This window comes from Loxodonta africana, chromosome 2, assembly GCF_030014295.1.
Source record: "Loxodonta africana isolate mLoxAfr1 chromosome 2, mLoxAfr1.hap2, whole genome shotgun sequence".
NCBI lineage: Eukaryota > Metazoa > Chordata > Mammalia > Proboscidea > Elephantidae > Loxodonta > Loxodonta africana.
The window spans coordinates 80,729,587-80,751,936 of NC_087343.1; the positions used below are offsets into that span (position 1 = coordinate 80,729,587).

General features: G+C 41.1%; 1 protein-coding gene across 3 annotated transcripts in view; it reads left to right on the top strand.

The window, feature by feature from the left end:
• SV2C (synaptic vesicle glycoprotein 2C) overlaps positions 1-22,080 on the top strand; it is a 265,178-nt gene extending 243,098 nt beyond the window's left edge. For all 3 annotated transcript variants that reach the window (XM_003408105.4, XM_064273297.1, XM_064273300.1), the window contains one exon: positions 21,737-22,080. In XM_003408105.4, coding sequence (XP_003408153.1) covers positions 21,737-21,920 — 184 coding nt within the window. In that variant the 3' untranslated portion in view covers positions 21,921-22,080. The remainder of the gene's footprint in view (positions 1-21,736) is intronic.
• The last annotated feature ends 270 nt before the right edge of the window (positions 22,081-22,350 follow it).

The following is a 22,350-nucleotide window of genomic DNA, read 5'->3' on the forward strand; positions in this document are numbered from 1 at the left end:
TAAATAAAAAGGAAAGAAAAAAGTACATGATTATCTCAATTGATGCAGAAAAGGCATTCAATAGTCCAACAACCATTCCTGATAAAAATTCTGAGCAAAATAGGAATAGAAAGGAAATTCCTCAACACAATAAAGTGCATCTATACAAAACCAACAGCCGACGTCATTCTCAACCGAGAGGGGCTGAAAATATTCCCTCTGAGAATGGGAACAAGACAAGGATGCCCTATATCACCACTCCAATTTAACAGTGTGCTGGAAGTCTTGCTAGAGCTAAGGCAAGGAAAAGAAATAAAGGGCTCTGAAATAGGTAAGGAAGAACTAAAAGTATCCCTATTTGCAGTTGATATAATACTGTATATAGAGAACCCAAAGGACTCCACAAGAAAACTACTGGAACTAATAGATTCAGCAGAGTATCAGGTTACAAGATAAACACACAAAATCAATCGGATACCTACAGACCAATAAAGAGAACTACAAAAAGAAAATCAGGAAAGCAATACCATTTATAATAGCCCCTAAAATATAAAATACTTAGGAATAAATCTAACAAGGGACGTAAAAGACCTACACAAAGAAAGCACTGCTGCAAGAAACCAAAAGAGACCTACATAAATGAAAAAAACATACCATGCTCATGGATAGGTAGACTCAACATTGTGAAAATGTCAATTCTATCCAAAGCAATCTACAAACACAGTGCAATCCCAATCCAAATTCCAACAGCATTCTTTAACAAGAAAGATGGAAAAACTGATCATCCACTTTATATGGAAAGGAAAGAGGCCCCAGATAAGTAAGGCATTATCGAAGAAAAATAAAGTAGTAGGCCTCGCAGTACCTGACTTCAGAACCTACCATACAGCTGCGGTAGTCACGACAGCCTGGTACTGATACGATGACAGACACACTGACCAATGGAACAGAATCGAGAAACCCAGATGTAAATCCACTTACCTATGGCCACTTGATATTTGACAAAGGCCCAGAGTCCATTAAATGAGGAAAAGACAGTCTTTTTAACAAATGGTGCTGGCAAAACTGGATGTTTGAATGAAACAGGACCCAGACCTTACACCATCCACAAAAACTAATTCAAAGTGGATCAAAGACCTAAATATAAAACTAAAAACTATAAAGTTCATGGGGAAAAAATAGGGTAAATGCCAGGGGCCCTAATACACAGCATAAATAGGACACAAATCATAACTAACAACACATAAACACTGGACAATAAGCTAGATAGCTGGGATCTTCTAAAAATTAGACACTTTTGTTCATCAAAAGACTTCAACAAAGAGTAAAAAGAGTACCTACAGAATGGGAAAAATAAAATTTGGCTATGACATATCCGAAAAGGCCTAATCTCTAAAATCTACAGGAAAATCCAACACCTCTACAACAGAAAGACACGTAATTCAGTTAAAAAATGGGCAAAAGATATGAACAGACACTTCACCAAAGAAGACATTCAAGCAGCTAACAGACACATGAGGAAAAGCTGGCAATCACTAGCCATTAGAGAAATGCAAATCAGAACTACTATGAGATACCATCTCACCCCAACATTACTGGCACAAATCAAAAAAAAAAAAAAAACAGAAAATAACAAATGTTGGAGAGGCTTCAGGGAGATTGGAACTCTTAAAATGTTACAACCATTTTGGAAAATGATATGGAACTTCCTTAAAAAGCTAGAAATAGAAATACCATACAATCCAGCAATCCTACTCCTAGGAATATATCCTAGAGGAATAAGAGCAGTCACACAAGTAGACAAATGCACACCCATGTTCATTCCAGCATTATTCACAATAGCAAAAAGGTGTAAACAACCTAAGTGCCCATCAACAGATGAATGGATAAACTATGGTACATACACACAATGGAATACTATGCAATGATAAAGAACAATGATGAATCTGCAAAACATCTTACAACATGGATGAATCTGGAGGGCATTATACTAAGTGAAATAAGTCAATCACAAAAGGACAAATACTGTATGCGACCTCTATTATAAAAACTCATGAAAAGGTTTACAGGCAGAAAGAAACAATCTTTGATGGTTAATAGGCGGGGAAGTGATGGGGAGAGAAAAACACCAACGAGACAATAGATATGCGGTAACTTCGGTGAAGGGTAAGACAGTACTCAGTACTGGGGAAACCAGAAACAACTTGGCTGAAGTAAAGTCATAGAAGCTTCACAGACACATCCAAACTCCCTGAAGGGCCAAGTTACTGGGCTGAGAGCTGGGGACCATTGTCTAAAGGGACATCTAGCTCAATTGGCATAACATAATTTATAAAAATATTCTATATCCGACTGTGATGAGCAGCATCTGGGGTATTAAAAGCCTGTGAACAGCCATCTAAGATACATCTACTGGTTCCATCCTGGCTAGAACAAAGGAGAATGAAGAAAACCAAAGACACAAGGGAAAGATTAGTCCAAAGCACTAATGGACCACAGCCACAACAATCTCTACCAGCTTCAGCCCCGAACAACTAGATGGTGCCTGGCTACCATCATTGACTGCTCTGACAGGATCACAGTAGAGGATCCTGGACTACTACATACCCGTTGCCATCGAGTCAATTTGGACTCATAGCGACCCTACAGGAGAGTAGAACTACCCCCAGGGGGTTTCCAAGGAGTGGCTGGTGGATTCAAACTGCTGACCTTTTGATTAGCAGCTGAGCTCTTAACCACTGTGCAACCAGAGTCCTGAACAGAGTGGGAGGAAAAAGTAGAACAAAATTCAAATTAAAAAGACCAGACTTACTGGCCTGACAGGAACTGGAGAAACCACAAGAGCATGGCACCCCGACCCCCCTTTAACTCAGTACTGAAATCACTCTTAAGGTTCACCCTTCAGCTAAAGATTCAATGGATCAATAGGGCAAATGATAGGACACCAACACAAAAGCAAAGTTGAGAAGGCAGAAAGGGACAGTAAAACTGGACGAATGAAAACAGGGAACCCGAGATGGAGAAGGGGAGAGTGTTGACACATCACAGGGTTGGCAACCAGCGTCACAAAACAATTTGTGTATTGTTTAATGAGAAACTAATTTTTCTCTGTAAACATTCACCTAAAGCACAATAAAAAATAATACTAATAGTTTTTCCCTAATAAAAAGTTTTAGATGAAAGCAACCAAGATGCCCATCAACGGAAGAATGGATAAATAAATTATGGCATATTCACACAATGGAATACTACTCATCGATAAAGAACATTGAGGAATCTGTGAAACATTTCATAACATGGAGGAACCTGGAAGGCATTATGCTGAGTGAAATTAGTCAGTTGCAAAAGGACAAATATTGTATAAGACCACTATTATAAGAACTTGAGAAATAGTTTAAACTTCTCAGTTTTCTTCTCAAAAAACATTCTTTTGTGGTTACAAGAGGAGGGAGGGAGGGAGGGTGGGAGAGGGGCATTCACTAATTAGATGGTAGATAAGAACTACTTTAGGTGAAGGGAAAGACAACACACAATACAGGGGAGGTCAGCAAGATTGGACTAAACCAAAAGCAAGAAGTTTCCTGAATAAACTGAATGCTTCAAAGGCCGGTGTAGCAGGGGCAAGGGTTTGGGGACCATAGTTTCAGGGGACATCTAAGTCAATTGGCATAATAAAATCTATTAAGAAAACATCCTGCATCCCACTTTGAAGAGTGGTGTCTGGGGTCTTAAACACTAGCAAGCAGCCATCTAAGATGCATCAATTGGTCTCAACCCACCTGGATCAAAGGAGAATGAAGAACACCAAGGACACAAGGTAATTACGAGCCCAAGAGACAGAAAGGGCCACATGAACCAGAGACTACATAATCCTGAGACCAGAAGAACTAGATGGTGCCCAGCTACAACCGATGACTGCCGTGACAGGGAACACAACAGAGAACCCCTGAGGGAGCAGGAGAGCAGTGGGATAAAAAAAAAGAAAAAAAAAAAAAAAGTGGGATGCAGGCCCCAAATTCTCATAAAAAGATCAGACAATGGTCTGACTGAGACTACAAGGACGCCGGTGGTCATGGCCCCCAGACCTTCTGTTGGCCCAGGACAGGAAGCATTCCCAAAGCCAACTCTTCAGACATGGATTGGACTGGACAATGGGTTGGAGAGGGATGCGGGTGAGGAGTGAGCTTCTTGGATCAGGTGGACACTTGAGACTATGTTGGCATCTCCTGCCTGGAGGGGAGATGAGAGGGTAGAGGGGGTTAGAAGCTGGCGAAATGGACACGAAAAGAGAGAGTGGAGGGAGAGAGTGGGCTGTCTCATTAGGGGGAGAGTAATTGGGAGTGTGTAGCAAGGTGTATATAATGTTTTTATGTGAAAGACTGACTTGATTTGTAAACTTTCACTTAAAGCGCAATAAAAATTATTTTTAAAAAGTTTCTACAAGAAAACCACAGAATGCTCCTTAGAAGTGAGGATGGGGAGACTTTGTCTGAAATACTTTGGACATTTTATTAGGAAGGACCAGTTCCTGGAGAAGGGCGTCATGCTTGGTAAAGTAGCAGGTCATTGAAAAAGAGGAAGACCCTCATTGAGATGGACTGACACAGTGGCTGCAACAATGGGCTCAAGCATAGCAATGATTGTGAGGATGGTGCAGGACGGGGCAGGGTTTCCTTCTGTTGTACATAGGATTGCTATGAGTTGGAACTGAGTCAACAGCACCTAACAACAACACATCTATACAAGACTTCAAAGCATTTTTCAAAAAAATGAGGTCAACTTCTCTGTATTGGTGTGTGGAGGAAAAAAATGCCCATTATATTTTAAGTGAAAAAAAGGAAGCTCTCAGAGCAGTAGTATTCATAGTACACTATGGCCCCATTCATGTAAAAGCAGTATAGGCTATGTATACATTAAAATGTCTGTAAATGTACAATAAACTTAACAGATTGTCTCTGGAGATGTAGTTACGGCAGTACACTCATTTTCTACTTTACGTGCTCAATATTTCGTTAATTTTTATACTGAGCATGTATCCTTTTAACCATCAGCAGAAACAAAACTCATGACAAATTTTTTGAATATCCAAATAAAGACCAATCATCTAAATATTAGTAGTGTTCTCAGTATTATCTTTATAAAGGGATTCCAATAGAAAACATCTACCAATAAGCATTTTAAAAAATGGTCTCCATTGGGTCTTAAAAGTTTATACAACTGAATTTAGACAATAAAATATAAATTAGAATTCAGTAGTTTAGTTTATTTATATGCTATTTTGTAGGTCATTTGAACTCATTTGGGATTAGAATCAGGTCATGATAATTTAGTCATTGTAAATGCTTCGTCCCCACTGCCTTCGAGTCTATTCTGACTCACAGCCACCCCATAGGACAGAGTAGAACTGCCCCATAAGGCTTCCAAGGCTGTAAATCTTTACAAAAGCTTACTGCCACATCCTTCTCCTGCAGAGCAGCTGGTGGATTTGAACCACCAACCTTTTGGTTAGCAACCGAGCATTTAACCACCATGCCACCAGGGCTCAAATGCTTCTTACAGATCACCAAAAATGTATGTAATTAATGGTACTCATTTTAACATCTTTGGCAGTATCACGTTGTCATTGTTAGGCGCTGTCGAGACAATTCTGACGCACAAAAGACGCATAGTGACCCGATATACAACAGAACAAAATACTGCTGTGCCATCGCAATCCTTGCTGTGCTTGAGCGCATTGTCACAGCCACTGTGTCAATCCATCTTGTTGAAGGTCTTCCTCATTTTCGCTGACCCTTTACCAAACGTGACGTCCTTTTCCGGGACTGATCCCTCCTGACAATATGTCCAAATTATGTGAGACATAGTCTCGCCATCCGTGATTCTGAGGAGTGTTCTGGTTGTACTTCTTCCGAGACAGAGTTGTTTATTCTTTTAGCAGTTCATGATATAGTCAACATTCTATGCCAATCCCACAATTCAGAGGCGTCAGTTCTTCGGTCTTCCTTATTCCAGCTTTCGCATGCATATGAGGTGATTGAAAATGTCATGGCTTGGGTCAGGAGCACTTAAGCCTTCAAGGTGACATCTTTGCTTTTCAACACTTTAAAGAGGTCCTTTGCAGTAGATTTACCAAGTGCAATGCATCTTTTGATTTCTTGACTGCCGCTTCCATGGGTGTTGATTGTGGAGCCAAGTAAAATGAAATCCTTGACAATTTCAATCTTTTCTGCATTTATCATGATGTTGCTTATTGGCCCAGTTGTGAGGATTTTTGTTTTCTTTATGTTGAGGTGTAATCCATACTGAAGGCTGTGGTCTTCGATCTTCATCAGTAAGTGCTTCAAGTCCTTTTCACTTTCAGCAAGCAGGGTTGTGCCATCTGCATAATGCAGGTTATTAGTGAGTCTCCCTCCAATCCTGATGCCCCATTCTTCTTCATATAGTCCAGCTTCTTGGATACAACTGGCACATACCTTTCCTGACTTTAAACCATGATGTATCCCCTTGTTCTGTTGGAATGACTGCCTCTTGATTTATGTACAGGTTTCTCATGAGCACAATTAAGTGTTCTGGAATTCCCATTCTTTGCAACGTTATCCATTATTTCTTATGATCCACACAGTCGAATGCTTTTGAATAGTTAATGAAACACAGGTAAACATCCTTCTGGTATTCTCTGCTTTCAGCCAAGATCCATCTAACATCAGCAATGATATCCCTGGTTCCACGTCCTCTTCTGAATCCAGCTTGAATTTCTGGCTGTTGCCTGTCCAGGTACTGCTGCAGCCCTTCTGAATGATCTTCAGCAAAATTTGACTTGCACATGATATTAATAATACTGTTCAATAATTTTCACATTCGGCTGGATCACCTTTCTTGGGAATAGGCATAAATATGGATCTCTTCCAGTCAGTTGGCCAGGTAGCTGACTTCCAAATTTCTTGGCATAGATAAGTGAGCACTTCCAGCACTACATCCATTTGTTGAAATATGTCAATTGGTATTCCATCAATTCCTGGAGCCTTGTTTTTCACCAGTGCCTTCAGTGCAGCTTGGACTTCTTCCTTCAGTACCATTGGTTCCTGATCGTATACTACCTCCTGAAATGGTTGAACATCAACCAATTCTTTTTGGTATAGTGACTCTTTGTATTCCTTCTATCTTCTTTTGATGCTTCCTAAGTTGTTTAATATTTTCCCTGTAGAATTCTTCAGTATTACAACTTGAAGCTTGAATTTTTCTTCAGTTTTTTCAGCTTGAGAAATGCCAAGCATGTTTTTACCTTTTAGTTTTCCATCTCCAGCTCTTTGCACATGTCATTATAATACTTTACTTTGTCTTCTCAAGATGCACTTTGAAATCTTCTGTTCAGCTCTTTTAATTCATCTTATCTTCCTTTTGCTTTAGCTACTTGACGTTCGAGAGCAAGTTTCAGAGTGTCTTCTGAAGTCCATTTTGGTCTTCTCTTTCTTTCATGTCTTTTTAAAGAACTCTTGCTTTCTTCATGTATGATGTCCGTGGTGTTGTTCCACAGCTCATCTGGTCTTTGGTCATTAGTGTTCAAAGCATCAAATGTATTCTTCAGATGGTCTCTAAATTCAGGTGGCATATACTTAACGTCATACTTTGGCTCTGGTGGACTTGTTCTAATTTTCTTCAGCTTCAGCTAGAACTTGCATATGAGTAATTGATGGACTATTCCACAGTCAGCCCCTGGCCTTTTTCTGACTGATGACATTGAGTTTTTCCATCTTCTTCTGCCACAGATGTAGTTGATTTGATTCCTGCATGTTCCATCTGGCGAGGTCCATGTGTAGAATCACCATTTATGTTGGTGAAAAAAGGTATTTGCAATGAAGAAGTCATTGGTCTTGCAAAATTCTATCATGTGATCTCTGGCATTGTTTCTATCATCACAGCCATATTTTCTAACTGCTGATCCCTCTTCTTTGTTTCCAACTTTCACATTCCAATTACCAGTAATTATCAGTGCATCCTGACTGCATGTTTGATCAATTTCAGACTGCAGAAGTTGGTAAAAATCATCAATTTCTTCACCTTTTGCCTTAGTGCTTGGTGCATAAATTTGAGTAATAGTCATATTAACTGGTCTTTCTTGTAGGTGTATGGATATTATCGTATCATTGACAGCCTTGTATATCAGGATAGATCTTGAAATGTTTTTTTGGCGATGAATGCAATGCCATTCCTCTTCAAGTTGTCATTCCTAGCATAGTAGACCATATGATTGTCTGGTTCAAAATGGCCAATACCAGTCCATTTCAGCTCACTAATGCCTAGGACATATAGTTATATGTGTTCCATTTCATTTTTGAGAGTTTCCAATTTTCCTAGATTCATACTTTGTACATTCCACGTTCTGATTATTAATGGATGTTTGCAGCTGTTTCTTCACATTTTGAGTCATGCCACATCAGCAAATGAAGGTCCTGAAAGCTTGACTCCATCCATGTCCTTAAGGTTGACTCTACTTTGAGGAGGAGGCTGTTACCCAGTCATATTTTGAGTACCTTCCAACCTGAGGGGCTCATCTTCCAGCACTATATCAGACAATGTTCCACTGCTGTTCATAAGGTTTTCACTGGCTAATTCTTTTCAGAGGTAGACTGTGGGGTCCTTCTTCCTAGTCTGTCTTAGTCTGGAAGCTCAGCTGAAACCTGTCCACCATAGGTGACCCTGCTGGTATTTGGATACCGTGACACAGCTTCCAGCCTCACGGCAACACACAAGCCCCCACATTACAACAAACTGATAGTCACATGGTAATATCAGAGGTCACCAAAATCTGTCTACTTATTATAATGTTTTTGTTAACACCATCATCTCTATATGGTGGAGCTTATAGAAGAGGTGTCCACTTCAGCAATGAATTTTTCAGAAATGATTTTTTTTAATTAAATGTTTTATTTTGAATAAATCTATTAAAATCTGTTTTGTAGATTCACGTGATGTTGTAAGAAATAATACAGAGAGACTCCATGTACTCAGTATACCATTTCGCCTAGTGGTAACATCTTGTAAAATTATAGTGAAATATCACAAGGATATTGACATTGATTCAGTGAAGATACAGAACACTTCCATCACCACTGGTCTAGGACGCAGGGCAGTAGTAGATTGTAGTAAGTAGGTCCTCAGTAATGCTCATCGGACTGACTCTAGCCCAGGGCCAGGGCTGGCCTCTGGTAGAGGCAAAATGGCAGTCTTAAGTGCAGTGGGAAATGTGGGAGAGGAAGGTGCCTCCCTGTCCTTGCACTCTCCCTGGCTGACCACCACTATCCTGATCCTCCACCTTCTTCTCAACTCTGCAGTAACATCTTAGGATTCTTGCCAAGACCATCCTTCAAATGCCTCAAATCATCTGACACAACAATTGAGAATCAGTGATCCATGAAGTACACTTCTCCCTCAGACCCTTAATTCTGAGTCATGTCCTTGAAAGAACAAGGAATACTTGTAATTCTACAGGGATGCGTGGGGTGAAGTAGGAAAACCGAAAAATCAAGTGGTTGCTCTAGGGTATTTGACCTTGATTGTGGGACTGGGAAGAAAGGATTGCTTTGAGAAATATTATGAGGGAAGAAATGAAGAGTCAAGCAAATTGACAGACCTTTGAAGTTTAGGGCATTGTTCAATATACAAGTCATTGTATATTATTTCGACGATTTCTACAGCAGCCCTAGACACACTGGTTTCTCTCCTGTGTCAAAAATAAGCATTGAGCCTGTTAAATCCAGTGTAGATGATGGGCAATTGATATAGTTTGAAATTCTTCTGAGAAGGGAAATATGAATGTATGCCAGAGATAGAACGGATTTTCCAGCCCCATCTGACACATTTGATCCAGAGAATCTTCATTTTTCCATAATTTCTCCACCACCAAGCCTTGCTGCCACCTAATTTGCTTTCAGACCTCTGGGATTTGGGTTTGGAGAGGCCAGCAGAAGAAGTTTCATTCCATTTATTGGGTTCAGTTAGGGCGGTCAAAGCCCTACCCCCCAATACCCTAACTGGGAAAAATATAAGTTTTCCCTCACCGCTTAGAATCTTCAAAGAGTAAAGAATATGTAATGGGGGGTTTAGCTGGACTTAACCCATTACTCACTGGCCCCATCTTTCACCCCCCTTCTTTGACAAGGTTTTAAACCTCCCAAAAGTCACACAGTCCAAAATCCAAAAACCAAACCAGTTACCCTCAAGTGGATTCCAGCTCATGACGACCCCATCTGTGTCAGAGTAGAACTGTGCTCATAGGGTTTTCAGTGGATAATTTCTCAGAAGTAGATAGCTAGACTTTTCTTCCAAGGTGCCTCAGGATGGACAGACTTCCAGCCTTTCAGTTAGCAGCTAGCCCATTAAGCCTTTGCAGTACACAGGGGCTCCTAAACATAGCCCACATGGTGTAAGAGGTTCTAGGTTTCAGCTTGCATGTTCTTTAGTGTCCAGGCCATGGCTCCCTGCTGCCACCCTGTGGACATGGTGGAGCACCACTGCTCATACTTCCTGGGCTCTCATGGTCCAGTGAACATATTGTCCCACCCTCCCTGGAGCTCAGGGCAGACATCCCCACACCTTGTGAATGATGAGACCCAGGCTTTCCCTGCTGGCCTCCAGCTCTGCACAGACACCCTCAGCCCAGCAGGCCTGTCTCTTGGGTGTTAATCCAGTATGTTCCTGCCTTTCCCTGGTCACTGACCTCCTTTTTCCTTCCCCTTATGTAGGCACAAACCCTGGTAGTGTACTAGTTAAGTGCCACAGCTGCTAACCACAAGGTTGGCAGTTCATATCCACCAGGTGCTCCTTGGAAACTCTATGAGGCAGTTCTACTCTGTCGTATAGGGTTGCTCTGAGTCAGAATTGACTCGATGGCAGTGGGTTTGGTTTTGGTTTATGCAGGTACAATTTCAGACATGATCTCATAGAGGATTTGATTGTAAACCCCTGATTATTTACATCTGCTATTCTCACCCAGCACTGTGGGGTGGCCAGCTTTTCCTGAGGAGTTAAAATCAAAACACCTGCCCAGAATTAACAACCCAAAGCCCCTCCCCTTAGGACTCTTCTTGTTTAGACAGAGAGGTTCCCTTATTCCCTACCTGCACTTAATCCTGAAGACCTATACTCCTGGATCTCTCGCTAACCAGCTGTACAATGTCAGGGAATCCATGCTGTACAACTACACCTCAGTTGTTTGAGATGTAAAAATGAGGAGATTGAAATAAGTGGTATCTCAGGTCCTTTCTAGCTCTAGAGTTCTCCCATTCAATGTCATTATCTGGTGTTCCATGACAGTAATTTCATTCTTCCTTGAATACATTCTATACCTGAATATTTTGAAGGTTTCAAAATGAAGAAATCTTTCATCCAACCTATGTAATACTTTAAAGTGTTGAAAAGTAAAAATGTCGCCTTGAGGACTGAACCTGACCCAATTGCCTCATATGCATGTGAAAGTTGGACAATGAGTAAGGAAGTCTGAAGAAGAATTGATGCCTCTGAATTGTGGTGTTGGCGAAGAATATTGAATATGCCCTGGACTGCCAAAAGAAAAAATCTGTCTTAGAAGAAGTACAACCAGAATGCTCCTTGGAAGCAAGGATGGCGAGACTGCATCTCACATACTTTGGACATGTTATCAGGAGGAATCACTCCCTGAAGTGCTTGGTAAGGTAGAAGGTCAGTGAAAAAAAAGAAGACCCTCAACAAAATAGATTGACACAGTGGCTGCAACAATGGGCTCAAGCACAGCAACAATTGTGAGGATGGCGCAGGACTGGGCTGTGTTTTGTTCTGTTGTGTGTAGGGTCACTATGAGTCAGAACCTACTCCGTGACGCCTAACAACTTAACATGTAATATACTCCATCTGTGTTCCTTTATTTTTCTTTATAGGCCTTATCATTATATTATATATATTTATATTTTGTGTGACCTAAGGAGCCCCGGTGGCACACTGGTTAAGAGATTGGCTGTTAATCAAAAGGTCAGCAGTTTAAATCCACCAGCCACTCCTTGGAAACACTATGGGGCAGTTCTAATCTGTTCTATAGGGATGCTATGAGTCAGGATCAACTCAACAGCAACAGGTTTGGTTTTGGTTTGAAGTCACTTTGGCCATTCCTGTGGCCAAATTAATTAAGCTATGAGCTGTGAAGAGTAGAGTAAACAAAGGAACTTATCAAAAGTAGGAGCAAAAAAAGGAGAAAAAAGGTTGGGGGAAGGCTTTGGATTTCTCCTGCATAAGCCACAGCACACCTTCTTGCCCAAGCCTTTCCAACACGGTATGGTAAGTGCTTTCCCTTGGCTTTGTCACACTGCCTGATACTCCGTGCTGAGCACACAAAGGAGGAGGCCATATATGTGAAGGTGTTAATTGTAATATCATTTGTTATCCCAAAATTGGAAACCTAATTATCCAACTGTATGGTTATGAAAATAATGGTTATATGCCGAATCATTTCATTTTTAAGCCAAAAAAAAAAGTAAGCAACATGGAACAAACAATTAATGATTGAAAAAGGCAGAAAGCAAAATTGTATATATCCTATGATTTGTGAAAAATATGGATATGATTAGAAAATAAAGAAAATCTAGAGCCCTGGTTGTACAGTGATTAGAGCTCAGCTGCTAACAAAAAGGTTGGCAGTTGATATTCACCAGCTGTTCCTTGGAGGCCCTGTGGGGCAGTTCTACTTTGTCCTATAGGGTCACTATGAGTCGGAATCAACTTGACAGCAACGGATTTTTAAAGGGAATTCAGAAATTAAAACCGTTCATTGGAGGGATGGGGTAGATGCCTTGCTTTGTAATTTCCTTTAATATATAACAGTAAATCCAAACCAATTCAAAAGTGCAAATATCTCTGGGAAGACTGCAAAAGTTCTCAGCCCTGGATACACCTTAGGACCACAGGAGCTTCTAACGAGTACCAATGCCTGGGCCACCAGCACACCAACAAACCAGAATCTCTGTGGTTGGGGACTTAGGCATTAATACCTCCACTTCACTGTGTTTTAAAAGCTCCCAACCTAAACCTGTTATTGTCGAGTCGATTCCAACTCTTAGCAACCCCGATGTGTTAACAGACTAGAACTGCTCCATAAGATTTTCTTTGCTGTAATCGGTACAGAAAGAGCCCAGTGGTGCAACAGTTAAGTGCTCGGCTGCTAACTGAAAGGTTGGCAGTTCAAACCCACCCAGCAGTTCTGTGGGAGACTATCTGGTGATCTGCTTCTGTAACGATTGCAACCAAGAAAACTATGAGTCATTTCTGCTCTATCACACGGGGTTGCTATGACTTGGAATTGACCCAACAACAACAATCTTTACAGAAGCAGATCACAAACTCCTAGGTGATTCTAGTGAGCCCATGGTTGCGCACCCTGGGTGAGGAGGATGTGGTTATAAGGTTCCTGTACCTTACTTCAGTGCTATACTTACACCAAGTTGGGAACAGCTGCGTGAGGAAGTGAGAGGCTTGTCTGGGAGCTGGAGGGGCTCCGGATTTCCTTTAGTGATTCTCTAATCACATCCGTATTTTCACAAATGGTAGGAATATATACAATTTTGCTTTCTGCCCTTTTCAATCATTAATTGTTCTATGTTGCTTACTTTTTTTTCTTTGGCTTGAAATGATTTAGCGTATAACCATTATTTTCATAACCATACAGTTGGATAATTAAGAGGTTTCCGATTCTGGGATAACAAATGATATTACAATTAACGCCTTCATATATATGGCCTCCTTCTTTTGGATGTGTTCAGTAGGGAATATCAAGCAGTGTGACAAAGCCAAGGCAGTTTTGTCACTCAAAGAGAAGCTTTGCACAGAAGCTACCCTGATGAGTTAACATGGGTAGATTTGAGTACCATGCAGACAAGTTGGGGAGATGTGAGGATACGGAAGTCAGAAAATACTCTTGTCTATAGTCCATCCTTCATCTGGAAAATTTTGACTCTTCAAGACCAATTCTACACTCATTCCCTCTGAGAAGTCTTCCCTCAGTGCCCCCACCCAGTGTGAGATCACTGCCCATGCACTGTGTCTCCATCCTGCCCTATGGGTATCTTTATCATGGCACTTAGCATGGTATGTCATCAAGATCTCTATGTGTTTTTGTGAAAACAGACACTTTATATTGTTAACTTCAGGGTCCTAGTACCTCATGTGAGTTGGAATTGACTCAACGGCAGTGGGTTTAGTTTGGTTTGAGTTTGGTACCTAGTGTAGTGCTTGGCACATAATAGATGCTTAATGAATGATTAAGTAGGAGAATATACAAATTCAGAGAATATTAATGACAAATTTGCTTATATGCTTATTAACAGATGTTCAAGGAGTTTTTAGTGCTCTTAGCACTGTAGTCCAATTGCTCAGATACATTCTGGGATAAAATAGCTTTTTTAGGTTAACCCAGGAAACTAGCCATGATGTGAGGAAACTGACCAACTTATAGGTGACTTTTCAGATCACAATGTATTCCTGATTTAGGCTGCCAGTATTTTCCAAGGAGCTCTGGTAGCGCAGTGGTTAAGAGCTCCACTGCTAACCAAAAGTGCAGCAGTTCAAATCTACCAGCCACTCCTCGGAAACCCTATGGGGCAGTTCTAGTCGGTCCTATAGGGTTGCTATGAGTCAAAATCAACTCGATGGCAACACATTTGGTGTTTTGAGGTTTTTTTGTACTTTCCAAAGTGCCCCATGCTGAGTCTTGAGTATTCCTTTCATAACTTCTACCTATGACTTGACTGGGTTGTACAGAAAAAGTTCCTTTCTCATAGTTGAGCCTAGACAAAGTAGAATGCTCACACTTTACCCATGAGCAGGGATATTCCATGAGCTGAGTCTGGATCTGCACTATTTTAGACCTTTTTTAAACTTAATATTTTGTTTCTTTCTTGATAATTATCAGTTGATGGGGCAGATATTTCAGCCAGTGTCCCACACAATGGCTAACACTTGCTTAGTGCCTACCACACACCAGGCATTGCCCTAAGTGCTGCCATTATTCAGCATCCCTTGCGTCTTCATAAAAAAAAAAAAATTTTATAGGGCCTTGGTAATGCAGTGGTTAAGAGCTATGGTTGCTAACCAAAAGGTTGGCAGTTCAAATCCACTAGCTGCTCCATGGAAACCCTATGGGGCATTTCTACTCTGTCATATAGGGGCCTTATGAGTCAGAATTGACTCAATGGCAACAGGTTTGATTTTTTTTGTGCTTCTTCAGGGGGTTGAGGGGGGTGGTGTTGAAAACAACCATGCCTGGCACTGCACTGAAATCAGAAAAACCAAATAAGAAAGAGGCAGGATGAGAGGGCAAAACTCTAAAATGGAGCCAGCACTTTTCTTTTCCTAACCACCAATTAAAAAATAAAAAAGACAAAAATGAACTCCTTGCTCTTGTGTGTTGTCGGGTCAGCTCTGACTCACAGCAACCTTATAGGGCAGAGTAGACCTGCCCCATAGGGTTTCCTAGACAGAAATCTTTGTGGGAACCTATACCTTTGTAACCAACACCTACCTTTGTTAGGTGCCATCAAGGTGGTTCCAACTTATAGCGACCCCATGTACAACAGAACGAAACACTGCCAGGTCCTGCGCCATCCTCATGATCGTTGCTATGTTTGAGCCCATTGTTGCAGTCACTGTGTCAGTCAGTCTTGTTGAGGGTCCTCCTCTTTTTCGCTGACCCTCTACTTTACCAAGCATGATGTCCTTTTCAGGGACTTGTCCCTCCTGATAACATCTCCAAATTACGAGACCAAGTCTTGCCATCCTTGTTTCTAAGGAACATTCTGGCTGTACTTCTTCCAAGACAGATATGTTAGTTCTTTTGGCAGTCCATGGTATATTCAATATTCTTCACCAGCACCATAGTTCAAAGTCATCAATTCTTGTACTCACTATATTGTGAAAGCCCCAGAGAAGGTGCTGCAGGCCAGCTGCAGGGAGGGGATACTCTGGCGGCCACATTACCCATCAGCTGAGCCTAAGTGTTGCAGCAAACCAACACTATACACCCGCATGCATTTCTCAGAAGGAGGGAGTTAATGGAGCAGGGAGGGAGCTGCCTAATGGAATGGGGGATGGGGCTGCTGCAGTCACAGGCTACTGTTTGGGGGAAAGATTATACATTTAAAAGATTTAAATAAGTTGAGAACAAAAGATTCTGGCTGGAGAGTCTGCTGAGCAAGGGGTAGAGCTTTTATAGAGAGATAATAGACCATTTCATTCTTTTCCTTGGTGCTTGTTGATCATGAGAAGGCAAGGCTGGAAAGAGTCTTTGGTTTGTGAAAAAGAATGCAGTGGTTTGTCCTGCTGCTGAGAAGCCAGGGCTCTTCAAGCTTTCAGCTCCCCACCAGCAAAGGGCTTTATCATGCTTTGCGTGTCTGCAAAAGTTAATGCCCTTCCTTTAAGTAAAAGCAGAGTCTCTGAGTGGTGCAAATGGTTACCGTGCTCAACTGCTAACCAAAAGATTGGAGGTTCAGGTCCAACTAGAGGCAACTTGAAAGAAAAGCCTGGTGATCTACATCTGAAAATTCAGCTGTTGAAAACCCTGTGGAGCACAGTTCTTCTCTGACACACGTGGGGTTGCCATGCATTGGAGTCAACTCAGTGGCAAGTGGGTTTTTTTTTTTTTTAAGAGCAAGAGACTAAGTGAACTAGAGATGGTTTACTTTATAAACAGAAAACCCCCAAGGGAGAGTCACTTTGTGAATGAATTTTTAATACAGCTGTGCCTCTGGTGCATAGAAAATACCCCCCCTCCAGCTGCAAATATTTGAAGAAATAATTTACATATCCAAAGAAAGGGCAGTCACATCCCAAATGCCAACACTAATTTAAGGAAGCTGTATGCTTTGCAGCCACACCAGACTTTCATCTGAAGAACAGCCTGTGCTTTGTAAATGAAAAACGAAGATTTTTAGGAAGAACTTGATGGTCTTCTTTAGAAGCCCCAAGTACCAGATGCTCTGATGTGGCTGTCTTAGTGCCACCCAGAAATCAAGGGAGGCGGTCCGTCTCTTGGTTACAGTTAGTGATATAAGGAGAAAGCCCACCTGTATGTTACACCCTGTTCCGAGTTATCCCAGAGATTTGTAGCTTGAGAGTATATGGTTGTTTTAACCCAGATATAAATCCTAGGTTGGTCATTCTGTAGTTTCAGCTTTGAGAGACTTCTTCATGACAGAAGAATGTTTTCCTCTCTTATCTGTAACATACGACTAGCCATTTTCCATAGGACAACACTGCTTATCTTACCACCATAAAATGTAGTTTGTAGTTTACTACTTTAGAATCTAGAAACTAAAATGTAAATTTTTTCTTTTTTTGTTCAAACCAGCAAAAAGAGAGCTCAGCCTCCTGAGATCATCTCCATGGGGGTAGAGGAGGGGTGATGGCATCATTCCACTTGAGTCACCTTGGTGCCCAGCAATGTAACCTCAAAGAATTTCATGTTTAAAGCACTTCTCAGTATACTAAATCTCCTTATATTTTTGGCGATTTTTGCCATTATTTGTCTTTTTTTGAAAAAACAAACAAAAACAGTAAGAATTCAAAATTAGCTTATGCACTTCTCAGGAAGTTCCCATTTCTCACAGAAATTCCATTACGTGCTCTGTCTTAGTTTCCTAGTGCTGCTGTAACAGAAATACCACAAGTGGGTAGCTTCAAAGAACAGACATTTATTTTCTCATAGGTCAGGAGGGTAAAGTCCAAATCAGGATCACAGCTGTGTGGATTCTTTCCTTGTCAGTATCCCTGGGCATTCATTCATTCCTTGGCAATCCTCACATGGCGCCTGCCTTCCCCTGTGTGCGAGTGCATATGTGCCTATGTGTCTAATCTGCATTTTTTACAACTTAGAAGTGATTAGGTTTATAATCTATCCTACGTGGGTATGACCTCAACTGATTGATTACATTACACCGGACTGCATTGCCGAAAGAGATTGCATTACATTAGACACATTACAGAAGGTAATCTGCTAAGCCCAAGCCAACTGATTTAATTTCATGATTCAATCATAACAACATATAGCCTGAATTTCAACATCTATTTTGTGGGGACACGATTCAATCCATAGCACCCCCTTTGCAGCTTGGCAACTTCAGGAGCCTGCTTACTCTGCTTTGCAGATGTCTTGATTGAAAAGAAAGCCAGTGTTTGTTGCCTTTATTGTCGTTGTTTTTATCGTTGTTAGGTGCCGTTGAGTTGGTCCTAACTCATAGTGATCCTATGCACAACAGAATGAAACACTGCCCGGTCCTGTGTCATCCTCACAGTTGTTGCTATGCTTGAACCCATTGTTGCAGCCAGTGTGTCAATCCATCTTGTTGAGGTTCTTCCTCTTTTTCACAAACCCTCTACTTTACCAAGCATGATGTCCTTTTCCAGGGACCGGTCCCTCCTGATAACATGTACAAAGTATATAAGACATAGTCTCGCCATCCTTCCTTCTGAGGAGCGTTCTGGTTGTACTTCTTCCAAGACAGATTTGTTCATTCTTTTGGCAGTTTATGGTATATTCAGTGTTCTTCTCCAACACTACAATTCAAAGGCGTCAATTTTTTTTCAGTCTTCCTTATTCCTTGTCCAGCTTTCGCATGCGTATGAGGCAATTGAAAACACTATGGCTTGAGTCAGGTGCACCTTAGTCCTCAAGGTGACGTCCTCGCTTTACAACACTTTAAAATGAACTTTTGCAGCCCATTTGCTTAATGCAATTCGTCTTTTGATTTCCTGACTGCTACTTCCATGGGTGTTGATTGTGGATCCAAGTAAAATGAAATCCTGGACAACATCAGTCTTTTCTCCATTTATCATGATGTTGCTCATTGGTCCAGTTGTGAGGATTTTTGTTTTCTTTATGTTGAAGTGCAATCCAGACTGAAGGCTGTGGTCTTTGATCTTCATAAGTAAGTGTTTCAAGGCCTCTTCACTTTCAGCAAGTGAGGTTGTGTCATCTGCATAACGCAGGTTGTTAATGAGTCTTCCTACAATCCTGATGCACCATTCTTCTTCATATAGTCCAGCTTCTCAGATTATTTGTTCAGTATACAGATTGAATAGGTGTGATGAAATGATACAACCCTGATGGACACCTTTCCTGACTTTAAACCCTGCAGTATTCCCTCCTTCTGTTCCAACGACTGCCTCTTGATCCATGTACAGATTCCTCATGAGCACAATTAAGTGTTCTGGAATTCCCATTCTTCGCAATGTTATCCATAATTTGTTATGATCCACACAGTCGAATGCCTTAGCATAGTCAATGAAACACAGGTAAACATCCTTCTGGTATTCTCTGCCATCAGCCAGGATTCATCTGACATCAGCAGTGAAACCCCTGGTTCCATGACCTCTTCTAAATCCAACTTGAATTTCTGACAGTTCCCTGTTGATATACTGCTGTAGCCACTTTTGGATGATCTTCAGCAAAATTTTGCTTGCATGTGATATTAATATTGTTTGATAATTTCCACATTTGGTTGGATCACCTTTCTTGGGAACAGGCATAAATATGGATCTTTTCTAGTCAGTTGGCCAGGTAGCTGTCTTCCAAATTTCTTGGTATAGACAAGTGAGCACTTCCAGTGCTGCATCCGTTATTAGGTCTATTCTAATCAGTGAAACCATTGGCCCGGCACTCAGTCCTGGGCTTGGTTCATGAAGCACAAGGAGGAGCATTCCTTCCCTGTGGCATGGGAAGGGTGACAGTTGGACAATAACCACGATAAGCATCTTAGTTCCGGAGGAGCACACATACTACAGGAAACATCACTAGAAATAGCACAAGTAGTGAAGAGTAGTTGTTGTGACTTGTCCAAGAAAAACCTTGCACTTACAAATTTATAAATCAGTCAGAGAACCATTCATACTAAATGCTGCATTTTGCAGCATAGAAGGTTCATTTTCCTAGAGGAAGAAAAGTATTCTACAATTACCCTGCATCTAATGGCCTGTAATACATTCAGGTTCTGAGTGACAGACGTAAAGCAGTGAACTGGCATAAAGGCAGAAGAAAATTCATGTTATCTCCTGATATTAGAGGCCTACTGTACTCTTATTAAGTTTCCCTCCTACAAGATGCAGTAAAATCATGTTCAATACATGTATAGTAAGATAGTAATTTTTTTTTTTTTTAAGATAGTAACATCTTTTTTTCCCAAAGAATGTCTTAGGAAATGAGGTATGTCTTATTTAATTGCTGCACATCTTAAATTCCAGCAGGTTGAGTAAGCAAGAGCTCCTGTAGGCCCACAATCTGATCCTCTTCTGCAGTATTCTCCTGGACTCGATTTCCCACGTGGAACTCTGATGAGAATATAAGAATGTTATATTGGCTCATTGATGGTCCACCTAATTCAGTGTTCAGGTTCTGCCTACCGCCAAAACACATGTGGGGAGACCCCTGTGGTACCTTAGAGATGAGGGCTACCATTCAGTCATCCCTAGTTTCCTTTGAAAATTGCATGGACTTTAATTAGTTAAAACCTAGCACATTAATCACGCTAATGGGAAGAAATAGGGAGTAAAAAACAATCCAAAGAAATATATAGTGTATATATATATATATATATATATATATATATACACAATGGAATATTACTCTGCCATAAAGAAAAATGAAGTCCTGGTACATGTGATGGAAACCCTGGTGTCATAGTGGTTAGGAGCTATGGCTGCTAACCAAAAGGTTGGCAGTTCCAATCTCTATAGGGTCACTATGAATCAAAATAGACTTGACAGCAACAGGTTTGGTTTGTTTGTTTTGATACATGTTAGGACACAGATGAACCTTGAAAACATTATGCTAAGTGAAATAAGTGAGTCACAAAAGGACAAATATTATATAATCCCATTTATATAAAATAGGCAAGTATATGGAGATCAAAGTTTATTATCGGTTACCAGAGGTGGGTGGGAGGGGACAAAGGGGGAGTCTTAGCTTAGGGGCCACTGACATTCACAGCGGTGGAATAGTTTGGAAATGGATAGCGGTGATGGTTTCACAAGATGATGGTTGTAACCAACGTCACGGAATTGTGCAAGTAGAAAGTTGAATTTGCAAATTTTTAGATGTATTTTTTTACTACAATAAAACAATTTTTAAAAGAAATCTGTTACACATTTTTATTTAACTCTGAAGTAAAAATTATATTTTCTTTTAAATATGGGTGTTTCTGAAAATTCTGAGAATCCACAAAACAGAATAACAAGTCAGTCCTGTAAAGAGATGAGGAGCTGCTCAATCCCTGTATTCTGCTGCCCTCCCCACCCTTTGCGTGGTATAAGAGTGTTCCACCTCGTCCACATAGGGCAGAGGGGACCTGCCTCTTTAATGTACTGTGTGTCATGCCTGCTTCTTTCCCAAAAGGAGGGCTTGCATGGGCTAAGATTAAAGTTTTAATTTAGGATATCGTTTCTTCCAGCTTCACTGGGCCTAGAGAGAAGAGAAGTTTGTTTTCCCTTTTCTATCTGCAGTAAACTGGAGCCCGTGGGCAGAATAACATTCAGTAGAGGTGGTGAGGAGGTCACCAGAGAATTGAGAGAACAATACCAGCAGCGGGGTTCTCTACCCCTGGATTTGCTAACAAGTACTTAATTAATTGTTCCAGTAATATACAATACAATCTCCCTGAAGATCATTGGAAAACTATAGGACATTTGTGTACAGTTGGAATCCTGCAAGCCACTTTCTCAACCTTGTCTGTGTCTCTTTGCTTCGCAGGGCTACAGGCTTTGGCTACTTGAATGCTCTATGCAAAGCAGCAGCCGTCCTTGGAAACTTAATATTCGGCTCCCTGGTGGGCATCACCAAAGCAATCCCCATCCTGCTGGCTTCTACCGTGCTCGTGTGTGGAGGACTGGTGGGGCTGCGCCTGCCCGACACACGAACCCAGGTTCTGATGTAATGGGAAACAAAGCCATCCACCCCGTGTTTCTTTCTGCTGCCATGTATCAACTCTCCTGACTGACTCAAAGGCTTCAGATTTTTCATACATAGAAAGGTGGTCAGGAATCAGAACACAAACTCTTTTGCTGTGATTAAAATTTAGATGCATACAATCTTGACCCTTCAATGTGATTTTGCACAATTTTTCCTTTTCATGCATTGTTACCTTTCCTAACTCTGATGCTACTCCCTCGCCAAAATTTGTGGCAGGATTTCTAAAATGTCCTTAGTTAGCCAGGGCTCCCTAAGAGTCTGCTCGCTGAAGGCTGAGAAGCCAAGAAGAGGACTGTGCTGGTGTAAGAAATAGGCCCTGCTGCTAATTCAAATTAACAGGAAAGATAAGTTGGCATATTATTGCGTTTGTGCTGAGGAGAGGGATTCTTTTTTTT